The sequence below is a fragment of the Euprymna scolopes genome, chromosome 44 (assembly GCF_053919585.1).
Source record: "Euprymna scolopes isolate OS-2025 chromosome 44, ASM5391958v1, whole genome shotgun sequence".
NCBI classification, from domain to species: domain Eukaryota; kingdom Metazoa; phylum Mollusca; class Cephalopoda; order Sepiida; family Sepiolidae; genus Euprymna; species Euprymna scolopes.
In genome coordinates, this window is record NC_136525.1 from 1151742 (window position 1) to 1168052 (window position 16311).

The window sequence follows — 16311 nt, forward strand, 5'->3', positions numbered from 1 at the left end:
ACCCCACAATAAAATATAGCCGAACAATTATTTATGAATAAAATAACTGAAAAAAGAACGTGACAAAAAGATCTATCTTTCTACATTGATCATCCGACAGTAACTGGATGCCGAAAGGAAATCATTCATATTTTAAAACAGATAAAAAATAACAATTTTATTTAAACCTACAATCTCTTTTATAAAACTCAAGAAACAGACGAATCTTTTTAATTCGCTGAACGGTCTTTTTGATATCCAAAAAAATCGGAAAAAAAGAATAACTGTCGTGTTCAGTCAGGCGTGTTTAAACACACACACACACACACACACACACACACACATATATATATATATATATACTTGCAGGCACTAGTGTCCTCTGCTTATGTAATCATCAGTGTAGTATGACAATTGCTGCCGGTCGGGAGATTCGAACCCGGCCACGAATCCTCCTTTGACTCGCTGTGAAAAAATTCCATTCCACAATTCACCAATAAGAGCCAATTTCAAGATACACATGAAGGCCGAAGGTCACATCGGCCGAAACGTTCAGAGAATAACACTGAAAGTTAGGACAGTAGTCTGAACAATCTAAATAATGTATGTTATCAAATTGCACAGAGTGCTTTTGCTTGCTACGCCATCACTCCTTTTCACTGACGCCGTAATTCGCATGACCGCCTTACTCTACTGCGTTTTCTCGACTTCCATTAATATATTACGCCTCAACGTAGCACGTGTGTACAGATCGCCTCCCTCGAAAAACATAATCCTCTGTTCTTCAAACGGCTCGCTTATGTGTAACCCAAATTGCTCTAATTTGATTACGACAAGTGGGAATTAGCATTAGTTTTCATGACTTGTAGATAAAATCAACTGGGCGTCGCCATTTTGTTTTCGTTTTCCATTATGCAGTAGTTGTGCGTTAAGATGAGCAAACACGTAGGCGTTTTATTCCCGTACTCATTATATTTCTCTACATTAAAGACTTCTCGAAAGGAAGGTTACTCTTGATTACTTATTACAATTGCTATCTAGAAAATATTATTTTCTTGCTCGCGACTAATTTTGTTGCATGAAAAAAACTGTCTGAAGCTCAACGTATCAATGCTGGTGTGCCTCAGGAATCCATCCTGGGCCCAACTCTCTTCATCTGCATCAGTGATCTCTCAAATCACATTTTAAGTTCCTTCGTCGACATATACGAACATGACACTCCTCTTTATGACGACATTTCAAAGGCCAACGACGACCAAAATCTCTTTGAATCTCTCTGGATCTATCTCTCCACAGACCTTGAGCATGTAGTTAATTTTAACGCATGCAAAACCAAGCTCTTATCTTTTCACCATAAAAACTCTGATCTCCACTTGACCTCAATTGAAATGAATGTCTTTCGTCTAGAGGAAGCACTTTGCTCTAACAAGTTTTTAGGACTGACCTTGATCCCTGACTTGATATAGAAGACTTACATCAAATTTGTAGCAAAGCTTGCGGGAAAATTTCTTTTTACTCACGATCACTCCAAACAAAGTATATCGATGTAAGGGGCTACTAATTTTACTTTTCAATCTAACAGTGATTAAAACTTTATTTCGCTGATAATGATAAATTAAATAAAAGACCATGAAGTGTTCAAATACCTTACTTTTATTTTATGAGCTAAAAATCGTGAGAACGGAAGTTAATAATATTTTGTCGAATATAACGTAAAACTTACTTCAGAGAGAGAGAAAGAGAGAGAGAGAGAGAGAGAGAGAGAGAGAGAGAAAGAGAGGGAGAGAGATGATATTGGTATGATAGTGAGGGATGATAATTTAAAGTTTAATTATTTAAGAGTACTCGATGATACTCCGGGGTTATGTGACATTTCTTTAAATATATAATTTTGTTCTTATATTCAACCTCACTTAATCTGTAGCGACATGATAAACGAAGAGTTTAAACGTTTGAATTTTCTTTTATGAGTTCAAAGTTATTTTATTGAGCTTTGCATAAAGGTCTATTTTACAAAATTTCCATCTTTGGAATATGTAGGAATGTTTTCTCAACCATCAAATGTTTTAATTCTAATAGGTTTATACAAATAGTCGTCGATGGGCAGACGTCCGAAGCTCAAACTATCAACATCCTGGGCCTAAGTCTCTTCTTTATCTTCATCAATAATATCCAGAATCACATTCTAAGTTCATTCATCGACATATACGTAGATGACACTATCATTTATTGCAATGCTGCAAAGGCCAGCGGTAACCAGTATTTATCTGAATTTCTTTCCTTCGAACTTGAACATGTGACCCAATGTGGTAAAAAAAGTGGCTGAATTAATTTTAACGCATCTAAAATCAATCCTTTATCTTTTAACCATAAACGCTCTGATCCCTACATATCCTCATTGATATGAATGTCTCTCATCTTAAAGAGGCTTATGTATTGAAAAACTTCCGGGTCTGTTCTTTACTCCTGGCCTGAAATAGAAGGCTTACACCAAATCTGTTGGCCAGGTAACCGGAAAATAATTGCGTAATTTTACCGCTCCAGACGGTAACTAACTCTCGACACAATAAGAGGCAAATACGTCCTAAAATGGTGTACTGTCGCTATATCTGAGCGGAAGCTGCTCAAAGTACCTATCCTTGACAAAGTTCAAAACCGACTTCAAAACCCAGGAAGTAATGCCTTTTTTTAAATTCTCTGCAACCTTTTTTCCCTTACAGAAGAAACTTGTCTCTACTCCATAATTATTTTCATGGCAAGTGCTTGTCTGAACTCTAATCTACAGCGCCCCCTTGCAAAACCTTCACAAAGACACTCGTCAAGCTACAGGCACTATCAACGATTTCTCCAGCTTTCTATCTGCGCCTAAAGTTAAACGCATATTCCATGAACAAAGTTTCTTTCCCAGAACTGACCGCCTGTGACACTCTGTTCCGCTGGCCTGCTTTCCAGCTCACAACAATATGGTCGTCTTCAAGTCCAATGTAAACAAGTTCTTGTTGAGCCGACCCCTGTAAATAATCTATTTCTACCCCATTTCCACCACTAACTATTAATACTTTGTTGTCTCAGTGACAATCGTATATGCACTAATCCTTATCCTCGAGTGGCTTTCGAGTCTTGATAAGTGGTGTAAAAAAAAACAAAAAACAAAAACAAAACAAAAAAAAACCCACTGCAAATTAATTGATAACTTTTGTATTAATCATAAGGGGTTTGCAAAATTGGAGATAATAATAAAACAAGGGAGGTTACTCTCGATTATTTATTGAAACTATTTTTTTATTCTTCTGAGTGAAAAGGAAAGAAACTATCGACTTACTTGATAATCAAAGGAACGACACACAATCGATGTTTCTTCCAAACAGTTCCGAGCGCATCTGTTTGGAGTGACCCGATCATAGGTTTTTTCGTTGTTCCCGAACACAACCGAGTATGGAGTTGGATAGAAGTATTCGAGGTATTCCTCTGGAAAAGAAGAAAAATAAGGAATATGTTTATAAATAAATAAATAAATAAATCTGAATTGATTTACAAGCGCTTTTCCATCGCCATTATTTTCTTTGCTTTTTGTTTTTTTTTTCAATAAAATTTAATGTCTTAAAAATATGACGTCGAATGCTGCGATTTCATTGGCTCAATGTTTATTTTATTCCATCCAATCACTTGCGACGGTTTATAATATTTTCCTGTTTCAGATGATTTGTGTGATAGTAGCAGCAGCTATATGCACAATGAAATACGCGTAAGACGCTTATGGAAAAAAAAATATAAAAATTCGCCTATAAATAATAAATAAATATTCAAAAAATTAAAAATTATGATTGTCGATTGCCTATTTTTTCGTTGTTTACCAAAGACAACCAAGTATAGGGTTGGATAGAAGTATTCGAGGCACTCCCCTGGAAAAGAAGAAAATATATTATTTAATTATTGGAATTATTTTTTAAGATGAGTAATTTCTATATCTATTCATTTATTTGCGGACAATTATTCTCATCCTCACAGCTATTGTTTCACGACGTTTCGGCCAACTTTTCCTACTGCATTATTATCCATCGGACTACTGTTCTCATCTTGAGTGTGATTTTCACAACGTTTCGGTCGATATAATCTCCGACCTTCTTCAGGTGTATCTTGGCGAAAGCGGGAATGTTTCTGTCGAACTCGGGAATTTGGACAGAATTTCGAGCGGAACCCTTTATTTACTTTATGGGCGTAGTGTGCTCTTGTTCCGTCAGCAATGAAGGTCGGAGGTTATATCGACCGAAACGTTGTGAAAATCACACTCAAGATGAGAACAGTAGTCCGATGAATAATAATACAAATAACTAATCCTCATCTCAAAAATTCAGAAACGTCATATTCCTATTGCTTTTGTCAGGTTGTTAACCGCGACGGGATAAGAATGCCGAATCTTTGACTGTATCTTCAGTGACGTCCGAAACGTCACGAAACAACAACTATAAGATGAGGATTATAGTCCGCAAATAAATAAATAAATAAATAAATAAAATATTTATAAAAAACTTCTGAATTGATTTATGAGCGCTTTTCCATCGCCATTATTTTTTTTTTTTTCAATAAAATTTTATATCCTACGAAATACGATGTTGAATGCTGCGATTTTAATGGCTCAATGTTTATTTTATTCCATCCAATCACGTGCGACGGTTTATAATATTTTCCTGTCTTTGATGATTTGTGTGATAGCAGCATCGACTATATGCACAATGAAACAGCATAACAACATGAAACAGATAAGCGTAAGACGCTAATGGAAAAAGCAAATATAAAAATTCGCCTATAAATAATAAATAAATATGAAAAAAAAATTAAAAATTATGATTGTCGATTGCCTTCTTTTTCGTTGTTCCCCAAGAAAAACTAAGGACAGTGTTGGATAAAGGTACTCAAGATGAGAATAATAGTCTATAAAGATGAGGATTATAGTCCGCAAATAAATAAAGAAATGAAGAAAATGTTTATAAATAAAACTTCTGAATTGATTTACGAGCGCTTTTTCATTATTGCTTTTGTTTTGTTTTTTCAATAAAATTCTGTCTTAAAAATATGACGCTTATTGCTGCGATTCAAATGACTAAATGTATGTTTTATTCCATCCAATCAAGTGCGACTGTTTATAATATTTTCCTGTCTCTGATGATTTGTGTGATAGCAGCATTAGCTATATGCAAAATGAAACACGCGTAAGACGCTTATGGAAAGCTTATAAAAAAAATCACTCATAAATAATAAATAAATATGAAAAAAAAAATGATTGTCGATTGGCTTTTTTTTCCTTGTTTCCGAAGGCAACTAAGTACAGTGTTGAATAAAGGTACTCAAGATGAGAATAATAGTCCGAAAAATACAAATAGTACGATATTCATTTGATATTGTACTTATAATATAGTTTCTTTTTAATTTCTTCTCTGTGGAACACAGTACTGCAAGGCTGTTTCCCGGCTGATTACATCGTGTTTGTTTTCAAGTAATATATCAACAACAATCTCTCAACCCGTCGTGTAAATATATCTTGCACATTCTACTTATTGTTCTGCGTCTTCTTCGACAAATTTGAAAATGCCCCCCCCCCAAAGAGCTGGTCTTTTCCTCGCTCCAGCTCTACTTAAAAATAACATATTGAATAATTCACCAATTCAATATTATTTTCAGATAAGTTTTAATTGACTGATAAAAATATTAGCACTCATTCGCTCATTTGCCGTAACAAAAAGGAGTACATTTCTTTTGGGGAAAACTGTGGATTCGGAGTGTAACAGAGAATGTATAAATGTGTATGAAAATATCAGCAGCATTTAATTATTTATTGGATTTAATTATTCATGTTTTATTGTGTGAATTCTTGAATTATTTGCTTTCTTTATTACCACAGGCAGGTTTAATTAAATTCTTGTAAATAACTTTTTTTGAAAGGGAAGGTATGTAACAGAGCGCATATAAATGTGTATGAAAATATCAGCAGCATTTACTTATTTATTGGATTTAATTATTCATGTTTTATTGTGTGAATTCTTGAATTATTTGCTTTCTTTATTACCACAGGCAGGTTTAATTAAATTCTTGTAAATAACTTTTTTTGAAAGGGAAGGTATGTAACAGAGCGCATATAAATGTGTATGAAAATATCAGCAGCAGCCGAAGGATGGCTGGCAAGCGATTGTATTAGCAGTAGGAACAGCGTTTAGACGAGTATGCAAATTAGCAAGTGTGCTTGGGCTTGCGTCTAAATAAAAAAACACCACGTGGCCAAGGAAACAAAGTCAGCGCTGAAAAGAGACGGACATGTAACGTGAAGGCGAGAATGCGCCGGTTGTGGAAGAAAGAGAAACGCGCTGATGTTAGATGGACATGTGACAGGAAGAGACATTTTAAATGGTGTCAAGATGGGGTAATAAATAGTTTTGTTAAAATGAATTTATTTGTTTTTGCTTGCTTGTTCCTTTTTGATAGCATGGGAGACCAAGCGTGGTTTGAACTGTGATGAGTACGGGTTGAACGTAACGGTCACTTTACAGGCTATTACATCGGCCGAAACGTTGCAAGTAGAATATTCAGGATAGGAACATGATTTAATATTAATTTTTAGCATTATATTCGTTGACATTCGACTTAAAAACAACTATACTGTAGTCAGCTGAGAAGCAGCCACTCAGTCTTATGATCCATACATAGGAGGTTCTTGAAAAGAAACTCATATGAGCTCAATTTGCTTCTAAGTCCACATGTTAAGAAATGTAAGTTTCTGTAGTGAGTGTAACTTTGTATTATTTGGATTATTCGAACTACTGTTTATATTTGGCGTTCATAGTTTTCCAGCGTTTCAGTCGATGAAATTTCCGTTTTCAAGTGAATCTTATGAAACTCAAGAATCTTTCTGTCGAATTTAGGAGTTTTAAAATCGAACTTGAAAATCTTTCAGTCGAACTCGAGAATCTTTCTGCAAAATTCGGTGATCTTCAAGTCGAACTTGAAAATCTTTCTGTCGAATTCGGGAGTTTTCTGTTGAACTCGGGAATCTTTCTTTCATCTCGGGAATCTTTTAGTAAAACTCGGGAATCTTTCAGTCAAACTCGGGAATCTTTCTGTCGAACTCAAAAATCTTTCTGTTAAACTCGGAAATCATTCTGTCGAACTCGAGAATATTTCAGTCGAACTCGGGACTCTTCTGTCAAATTCGTAAAACTTTCAGTCGAACTCGGTAATACCAGTAAAACTCGGAAATCTTTTTGTCGAATTCGGGAATCTTTCTGTTGAACTCGGGAATCTTTCTTCCGAACGTTGGAATCTTTCTGTCAAACTCGGGAATCTTTCTTTCGAACCCGGGAATCTTTCAGTCGAACTCGGGAATTTTTCAGTCAAACTCAGGAATCTTTCTGTCGAACTCAGGAATCTTTCTGTCGAAGTCAGGGATCTTTCTGTCGAAGTCAGGGATCTTTCTGTCGAACTTGGGAATCTTTCTGTTGAACTCGGGAATCTTTCTGTGGAATTGAAGAATCTTTCTTTCGATCTCGGGAATCTTTCTGTCGAAATAGGGAATCTTTTTGTTGAACTCGGGAATCTTTTAGTCAAACTGGGGAATCTTTCAGTCAAACTCGGTAATCTTTCAATCGAACAGAGAAATCTTTCTGTCATAGTCGGGGATCTTCACGGAAGTTCGAACGGAATCATTTAGCAAAAATAAACAAGTCCATTATGGAGGCATCCCCTGAAATAATCGAAATTCTACCCAATTTACACCATTAACGATTACTAAACCACTACTATGCATTCATTAACCCGTATCCTCGAGTGACCTTCAGGCCTTACTAAGTAGTGCTTCCTTTGTAAAAAATGTACAAAGGGTTTAGCATGCTTTTGTTCTGTCAGCCATGACAGGGTAGACGTGTTAAGTAATTCGCAATTATATTTTGAGTGTCGCCCGCACCGAGAATTGAACCTTCAACCGCCAGAAGAGTGTCACTTACATCTGAATTTTACCAAGTACTTTATTTTACTACGCCACAAGTTCGAGTAAATTCTCGAGTTCGACAGAAATATTCCCGAGTTCGATAGTATGATTGCCAAATTCGACAAAATACACTTGAAGAAGGTGGAGGTTACATCGGCCGAAATAATGTGAAAATAACACTTAAGATGAGAACAGTAGTCCACATAATAATTCATCTAAATATTCTTTTACCCAAATCACCCACCCTTTAAAATGAAAATGAACCCGAAACCTAACCCCTTTAAAAAGAAATCGAATTCGCTGCAAAATCTTCACAACCCTCTAACCAGCTTCTCCTCACCTCCCGGGTAATACATTTCATGATGGAAATCCGGAAAGACCGAATTTATGCCCTCGCTCTTTCCCAATTCCGTTGCAATCAATTCCAATCGCGTCATGTCCAACAAAGTGCGATTTTCGCCGGCTTTCTTTCCGAGTGGATGACTATAGATCTCGATCGAAAATGTCCGGGAGCGGATGGACAGTAAATGGATGCTATTTCCACCGGCTTGACCAACGCAATCCGGCCAAACGGCACGTCGGAAATTGTCGCTTAAGATTTGACTGGCAAAATCAATTTGATTCATTCGGAACTTCTCGAAAGGCTTTCCGTCGCCCGTAGAACACGAGCCATTCTTCGATATCAATATTTATATGTCTCCCCCACCCCCACCCCCGGGAGAACGGTTGTCAGGAGTTTGATTGAACAGAAAGGAGTGGGGGTACTCAAAGCTTTTCTATGACAAAGACATGTTTATGAGATTGCCACAGCTCTCCCAGCTCACCCCCTCCCAAATCTACAACTGGGGATCAATATTTACTGCATTAAAACTGTTTTATTATTTATGAAACATAATTGCACAGAACAACGAACAGAATAATGATCTCTCTCTATATATTACAATAGAAAAATGCGAGCATGAAAACTAATATGGTTAAGCTTAAACATGGAAAAGTAAAAGACTAGTTGTTAAAACTGGAAAAGAAAAGGACAAGATATTCTAGTAAAAAAATGTAATACATGTATAACTTAAAATATTGCAGCATTAAGAATTGATTATATAATGTTATAAATTGACTTAAAAAAATGTTAATGCTGCAATATTTCAAGTTATAAATTTATTATATTTTTTCTAGAATATTTTGTTCTTTTCTTTTTCAGTTTTAACAACTAATCCTTTACTTTTCCATGTTTAAGCTTAACCATATTACTTTTCGTGGTCGCATTTTTCTATTGTAATCCATGATTTTTCTAGGCTTCCAGTAAATTCACTCGTTCTTTGTTTAATTTCAGTCTTATTTTTTTGCCCCATAAATATAACATACACATATGTAATAACAATGTACGACACTCGTCTGCTTTCAATAAAATATCCCCAATTATCTCCCTTTCATTCTTTCATTCTATCTATGTCACTTGTTATAATGATCTATATATCTGTACAATAGAAAAATGCGAACCTAATATGATCGTTGAATGGCTTTTTTTTTTTAAACATGGAAGAGTAAAGGACTAGTTGTTAAAACTGGAAAAGAAAAGGACAAGATATTTTTGTAAAAAATATAATAAATTTATAACTTAAAATATTGCAGCATTAAGAATTGATTATATAATAAAGAATTGATTATATAATTGTTACATTAAATAAAATTTTTTTAAAATAGATATATATATACGCATACATAAATATATATAGAAAGTGGTTTATGTTTACTACAACCGTTTTTACACAAATATTATGCAAGTAAAAACCATGTAGAATATCTGCATGAATATAATTGCACGTAATCTATAATATAAATCTCACCTATCTGTTTAAATTTATGTATGTATGTATGCATGCATATATGTATGTATGCATTAAACTTTCGACAGAGTCCAGGAATTTTTACGAGATCGGTATCGTTTTGAAGCTCGACCCTTCGGATGACAAATATTGAAAAATTGGCTAAACACATTAATTATTTCACCCTCAACTGGGAACTTTTCTACAGGTAGCGGTCGCTTTTTTCGCCGATTTTTCAAAAGTAACCCCCACTTTTCGATTGACTAGCCTTTATTTAAATCTGCGTCACTTCCGGTTTTGCGATGGGCACAACAGCTAAACGTCACGTTTTTTTTCACTTTCTTTTCCTCCTTCGCGGAACAGGTTCGAGCCTCACTGCATACTTCCACTTAAAAAAAATTTTTTTTTCCTAACACCCACCTCCAAACACCCGGGCAACACCGGGCACCAAGTCTAGTTTATAATATAAATCTCATCTGTCTGGTTAAACGTATGTACGCATGCATATATGTATGTATGTATGTATGTTTGTTTGTATGTCTGCCTAAAACTTTAGATAGAAGCGACGAATTTCCACAAGATCCATATCGTATAAAAGTGCAAGTCTTCGGACGACAAATATCGAAAAATTGGCTAAAAACATTAATTACTTCACCCTAAACTGGGACTTTTTCTACAGGGAGAGGTCGCTTTTTTCACCGATATTTTCGAAAGTCATTCCCTCTTTTCGATTGACCAGCCTTAATTTAAACCTTCGCCACTTCCTGTTTGGCGATGGACGTAACGGCAAAGATGTCACGTTTTTTTACGTTCTTTTCCTCCTTCGCGGTACGGGCTCGAACCTGCCTGCTTACTACCAATTTTTTCTTGTTGCTGAACGCACACCCCCAAGCACCCAGGCTAGTAGTTAACTACAAATGATAATTACATGTAATAGTTAATTAAAGTAAGGAAACCGGAAAAAATAATAGGGAATTAAAATGAATGTTTAAAATAATATGCAAATTAGCTAGAATGCAATTCCGCGACCCATGTATAAAAAAAGTTGTATTTTCTCTCTTTTTTTAATATAAAAGAAAAATGTGTGTGTTTGTACATGTCTATGTGTGTTTGTATGTCTCCCAAAAACTTTCGACAGAGGCGACGGATTTTCACGAGATAGATAGCATTTTGAAGCTCGACATCTTGGACGACAAATATCGAAAAATTGGCCCAAAACATTAATTCCTTCACTCTAAACTGGCCAGTTTTGCACAGAGAGAGGGTTGCAAAAAATGGTTCCTGCATGACAAGATAGCTTCTACGCATGCGCAAATGATGTTGGAACTTGAATTAGTTTAAATATTAAAAAAAAAATCAGTCTTGTCGACGTCCTCTTAGCGCAGTTGATTAAAGCGCAGCGTCATTACCTAAAAGTTGTAAGTTCGAATCGTGATGTGAGATGACTTTTTTTTCTTTTTTTTTTTTAGATTTTTAAAGTTTTAATATCGAAACAAGGTTATTCATGCCATTTTTCGCGTTCGCTGCTTTTTATTTTTCAGATTTTTTTTTTTAGTTTTAACATCGTTCGTTTTGCATCGCATTCATTTTTTCCCCATCACATTCGCGTTTTTTTTTCCGATTTAAAGAAATTACCCCCCCCCCAAATAAATACACCCCCCAAATTTATAGGAGTATAGACATACACTCAGGGTGTTAGTAAAAATAAAATAAAATAAAAAAAAATTGGAGGCCTTAGTTTTGGAATGTTCTCTGTAAAATAAACTGATAATGATTTAAAAAATATTTTTGAGAAATATAAAAGCACAATGTATATATCTATAAAAGTGAGAATGTGGTTGCATGTGAGGGCACTTCTCAACCTATATACTCAACGAATTTTTGATCTACAGACTTGAAATTTGGTATATAGAGTATTCAGACACGTGGAAAATGTTTTAATCGGTTTTCTCCCGAAAAAAACCCCGCCTTACTAAGGAATAAAAATTGAAAAATTGGTACTTGGGTAGGTCATTGGATTTTTATCTGCTTGTAAACTGTTTCACGACTGCGCATTCGCGTATCGTTCACATGACAACTTCCTTATGTTAAGTATAAGTAGGTTTAAAAACAAGGTTTTGGTTTCGATCTCAACACACGTATTTTTTTTACTTACAAGAAATAAATGGTTTAGAAAAAACATGATACTCGCATGCGCATGTCTCAGTTTCTTTCCGTTTTTTAATTTCATTTTTTTTAAAGGGATTTAAATTTTTTTTTTTTAATTATATTTTCACCCCAAACAAGACACATTGCCACTTTGATGTAGGGGGCTACTATCAGGGACATAAGCTACAGGGGTACTATGTGGGGAGTTGGACAGCAAGATGTCGGTTCACGTTACACTTGAGCTTCTGCATGTCAGTGCAGTTGGGGAATCAGGAACCCGGAAGGGAATTCCAAAGTCTAGCGGTTCTGGAGAAGAAACAACTGAAGTAGAAGGCTCTCTTACATCTAGGGATCTCTACTGTGAAGGGGTGGGATCTTGCTGCTGGTCGGTTTGTCGGGGGTATTAACGTCGAGGGGGTACAAGTGCTTGCAGTTCGTCGGAGCATTCACCGTTAAAGTACTTGTAGAACCGGCAGAGAGATGCTACATTTCATCGATGGGACAGAGGCTAAAACTTGGATGACATTTAATGGCGTCAGTTTAATCCCGAGCAACGCCGAATACGTCTTCCAGTAAATGATTAACTTAAAACCAAATTTTAATGTACGCACTAAATGATGATGTCATCGATTTTATGGCGTGCTTTGGAGGTCCCTATGGATCTGTATTAATTTCCAGGCATTATGGGGCATGCCTGGTCGTAGTTTAATAAATAACTATGTGAAAAATGATGTTATATCGTGCAAGGTTAGGCAGATAATTGCTTGCATATAATCTCAACGAATATTCTTTCTAAAAAATAAATCAAACAAAAAATAAAAACGAATGTTAGACCGGTGTATTTGTTAAAAATCACCCGAGGGAAATCTTCCGCCTTCAGTAATTAGAATTCATTGTCGGTTGTCGTGTTTTATTTATTTATTTATTTTCGTTCAATTTTTTGCTAAAAGCAATTTTAATAACGCAGATTTTCATATATAAAGAGGGTTTTGCTCGTGTAATTTATGTGATGTGTAAAGTGTAAGAGTATGCGTTATGTGTGAGTTTGGTTCTTATGTACGCGTGGATTGTAAGTGTGTGTACGTGAACGTTAGTGTACTTTGAGAGATCGATATATATATATATATATATATATATATATATATATGATTACTTAATTTAATTACATAAATTTATATACGAGAGTATAAATTTATTGCGTAAACTTTAAGTATTTACTTCAAAAATGCTCAAGTCGTAAGTAGAGCTAGGTAGTAAGTTATAAAAAATATATATATACGCCATATATATTTTATAACTTATTATATATATATATATATATATATATATATATATATATATATATATAATAGCAAAGATACACGTTCTTCGCCTGTGCACTGTCCCCGAGTAAAGGGTGTTTATTAAGAGCCAAATATGATCTTAACCTTTTATATTGACCTTGAAAAATGGTGTGCACCATCTCTACGTCGGTCCATGTAAGGAATGGTTTAGTATTGTGGGTGTAAGGAAAATATATATACATGACCTTAAACTTTTATCCTTACCTTGAAAAATGGTGCGCACCATCACTAGATAAGGGCGATCATCATGCCAGGTTTGGTCACTATCGGTCCAGTGATTTGGGCTGTAGGAGAGTTTAAACACGCACACATATGCACGCCAACCACACACACGAAGGCTACTACTTTAAATATATATATATATATATATATATATATAATTGTAATTATTTTTTACTATAATAATTAAATTAAATAATTAAATTAAATACTTCATTTACTCACATAAAATTAATATACGAAAGTATAGATTTATGCGTAAACTTTTAAAGTATTTACTTCAAAAGTGCTCAATACGTAGGTAGAGCTAGTTAATAATTTATAAAATATATATGGCGATTAAGCTACACTGAATATTCGGCGTTTCATCCACTCTAGGATTCCTCAGGCTTATGCGCATAAGCCTGAGGAATCCTAGAGTGGATGAAACGCCGAATATTCAGTGTAGCTTAATCGCCATATATATTTTATAAATTAATATATATATATATATATATATATATATATATATATATATATATATATATATATGCATATATATATGTATATATATATATATATATATATATATATATATATATATATATATATAAATAGCTAGCTATGTACTAGGTGCCTTCAATAAGTTTCCAGACTTTTTTGTATCCTCACACATGAAACAATAGTCCTCTTTGAAGTAATCTCCCCCGGCTGCAATGCACTTGTTGTACCGTTCCAACAACTTCTGGAAGGTCCTATGGACATCTTCTTGTGAGGGAGTAAATAACCATTGTCATAGCCTCTTTCGTCTCCTTAATTATCTCATAACGACAGCCTGTGCGGTTTTCTTTAAGCTTAGGGTATAAAAAAGGTCACAGTCAACAAGGTTTAAAGTATAGGGAGGGTAAGGAATTATCTCGATGGCCATCTTGGTCAAATAGTCTGTGAAAAAGATAGAGTTATGGTCTGCACCTTTGGAGCAGACGAATCTTCAGTTCCTCGCTAATAATTGTGTGTACAGTTCCCACACTGACATCAAGCACAACGGTCCTTACCCATGAAATTCTTTATTTGGCCAATCAACTATTGTGTTCGGACTTTCCTACTCCTCCTGCAACTCTCATCACCCTCACAGACTCCATGCCTTCCTCGAATCTCTTATGTCACATCCCTAAAACTAATGCTTGATTCATGCAAGAATGTCCAAATGCAGTCTGAAGCATTTCATACGGTTTTGTGGGATTTTCCCAAGTTTAGAACATAATTTTATTGCATGTCGTTCTTCTAAAGTTTCCTCACGTCTAGATTGCATATTTGAAATTCACCAGCTGCGACAATCAGGCTTTAGTAAAGTGTATTCTAATTCCTGCTGTAGCTGTTCATTAGTACCTGAAATCATAAAAATTGGCCAGTCATCTCACAATATGTACAGCAACAACATACCGGACTTTAAAAGGTCTACAACAATTTTTAATGCCTGTACAAAAGGTCTGACAACCCGTTTCTTGGCCTTTTATGAAGGTCAAGTAGTTAGGGCTAGGTTAAAGAAAGTTTCTAACGAGGCTGTGAATGTTGACGCTGTTGAGCGTAAGGCTGCTTTAAGGCGCGGTTCGGATGGGTACATTCGTAAAGTACATAACCTGGAAGGACACCCCTTAGTATCGACTCGGGAGATCTGCGAGGGGTTTCGGGAGCATCTATCGGTGCGCTTCACCCAACTACCCGGACTCAGGGTTGATGAGTTTGGCAGCTATTTGGCTGACTCGCCCCGCCTCACGGCGGCTCGGGCGGCTAGCTGTGATGGTCTTATTACTGAACATGAGGTCATTACTGCGTTGAAGCAGGTCGGCTATAACAAATCCCCGGGGCTTGATGGTTTACCCTACGAGTTTTACTTGAGGCTGTCGCCCATGTTGGTCCCTATTCTGAAGGATATGTTCAACCATTGGTTTGCCCAGGGTTCCATCCCTGGACAGGTGACCAAGGGTGTGATCACATTGCTGAGGAAAGGTCAACGGCATGGTGGGAGGGAAAACTTTGATGATTTTAGGCCCTTGACTCTGCTAAACACAGAGTTAAAGATTTTGGCAAAGATTCTTGCGAATCGCTTGCAGGTTGTCATCACTGACTTGATCGAACCGGACCAGACTTATGCTGTGAAGGGGAGATCGATTCAAGACAATTTGCACTTGATACGCTCGATCATAGAGGGGACAGAAGACGACGCCGAAGCCGCGCTGATCAGTTTGGATCAGTCCAAGGCATTCGATAGGGTCGACCATCGGTTCCTAGGATCTGTGCTAGAGGCCGCCGGATTTAATCCGGACTTCCGCAAGTGGATCTTTGTTCTGTATGACAGGCCGACGGTAGCGGTGCAGATCAACGGTAAGCTGTCGGAGTCATTCGCTGTCTCTCGGTCGGTGCGACAGGGTTGTCCGCTGTCGCCTCTGTTGTATGTCCTGGCGTTGGAACCCCTCCTTCGCAAGTTAAGGGACGAGGCGGCTACACCAGTCCTGCGCGGAATAGCTCTCCCTGGAGGCACACGAGCCAGGGTTTCCGCGTTCGCCGATGACGTCACCGTGTTCGTGTCTTGCCTCACGGACGTTCAAGCGGTGGTCGAGGCGCTCGCTCGATACGAAGAAGTAACAGGGGCCATCTTCAACCGTAGCAAGTCTGTTGGCCTGCGGTTGGGGGCCTGGACCGGGGTAAACTCGCTTCCAGGTATTTTCAGCTGGACCGATGGACCGGTCTGCATTCTCGGTGTCTGGTTTGGACCGGGACTTCAGCTGGAAAAGAATTGGTCGGAAGTACAGTCTAAGGTCAAATCGTCAGTAAAAACTTG

General features: G+C 36.6%; 1 protein-coding gene across 2 annotated transcripts in view; it reads right to left on the reverse strand.

The window, feature by feature from the left end:
* LOC145268648 (uncharacterized) overlaps window positions 1-16311 on the reverse strand; it is a 366656-nt gene that overhangs the window by 208534 nt on the left and 141811 nt on the right. For both annotated transcript variants that reach the window (XM_080124130.1, XM_080124131.1), the window contains exon 4: window positions 3302-3447. In XM_080124130.1, the coding sequence (XP_079980256.1) occupies window positions 3302-3447 (146 nt within the window). The remainder of the gene's footprint in view (window positions 1-3301; window positions 3448-16311) is intronic.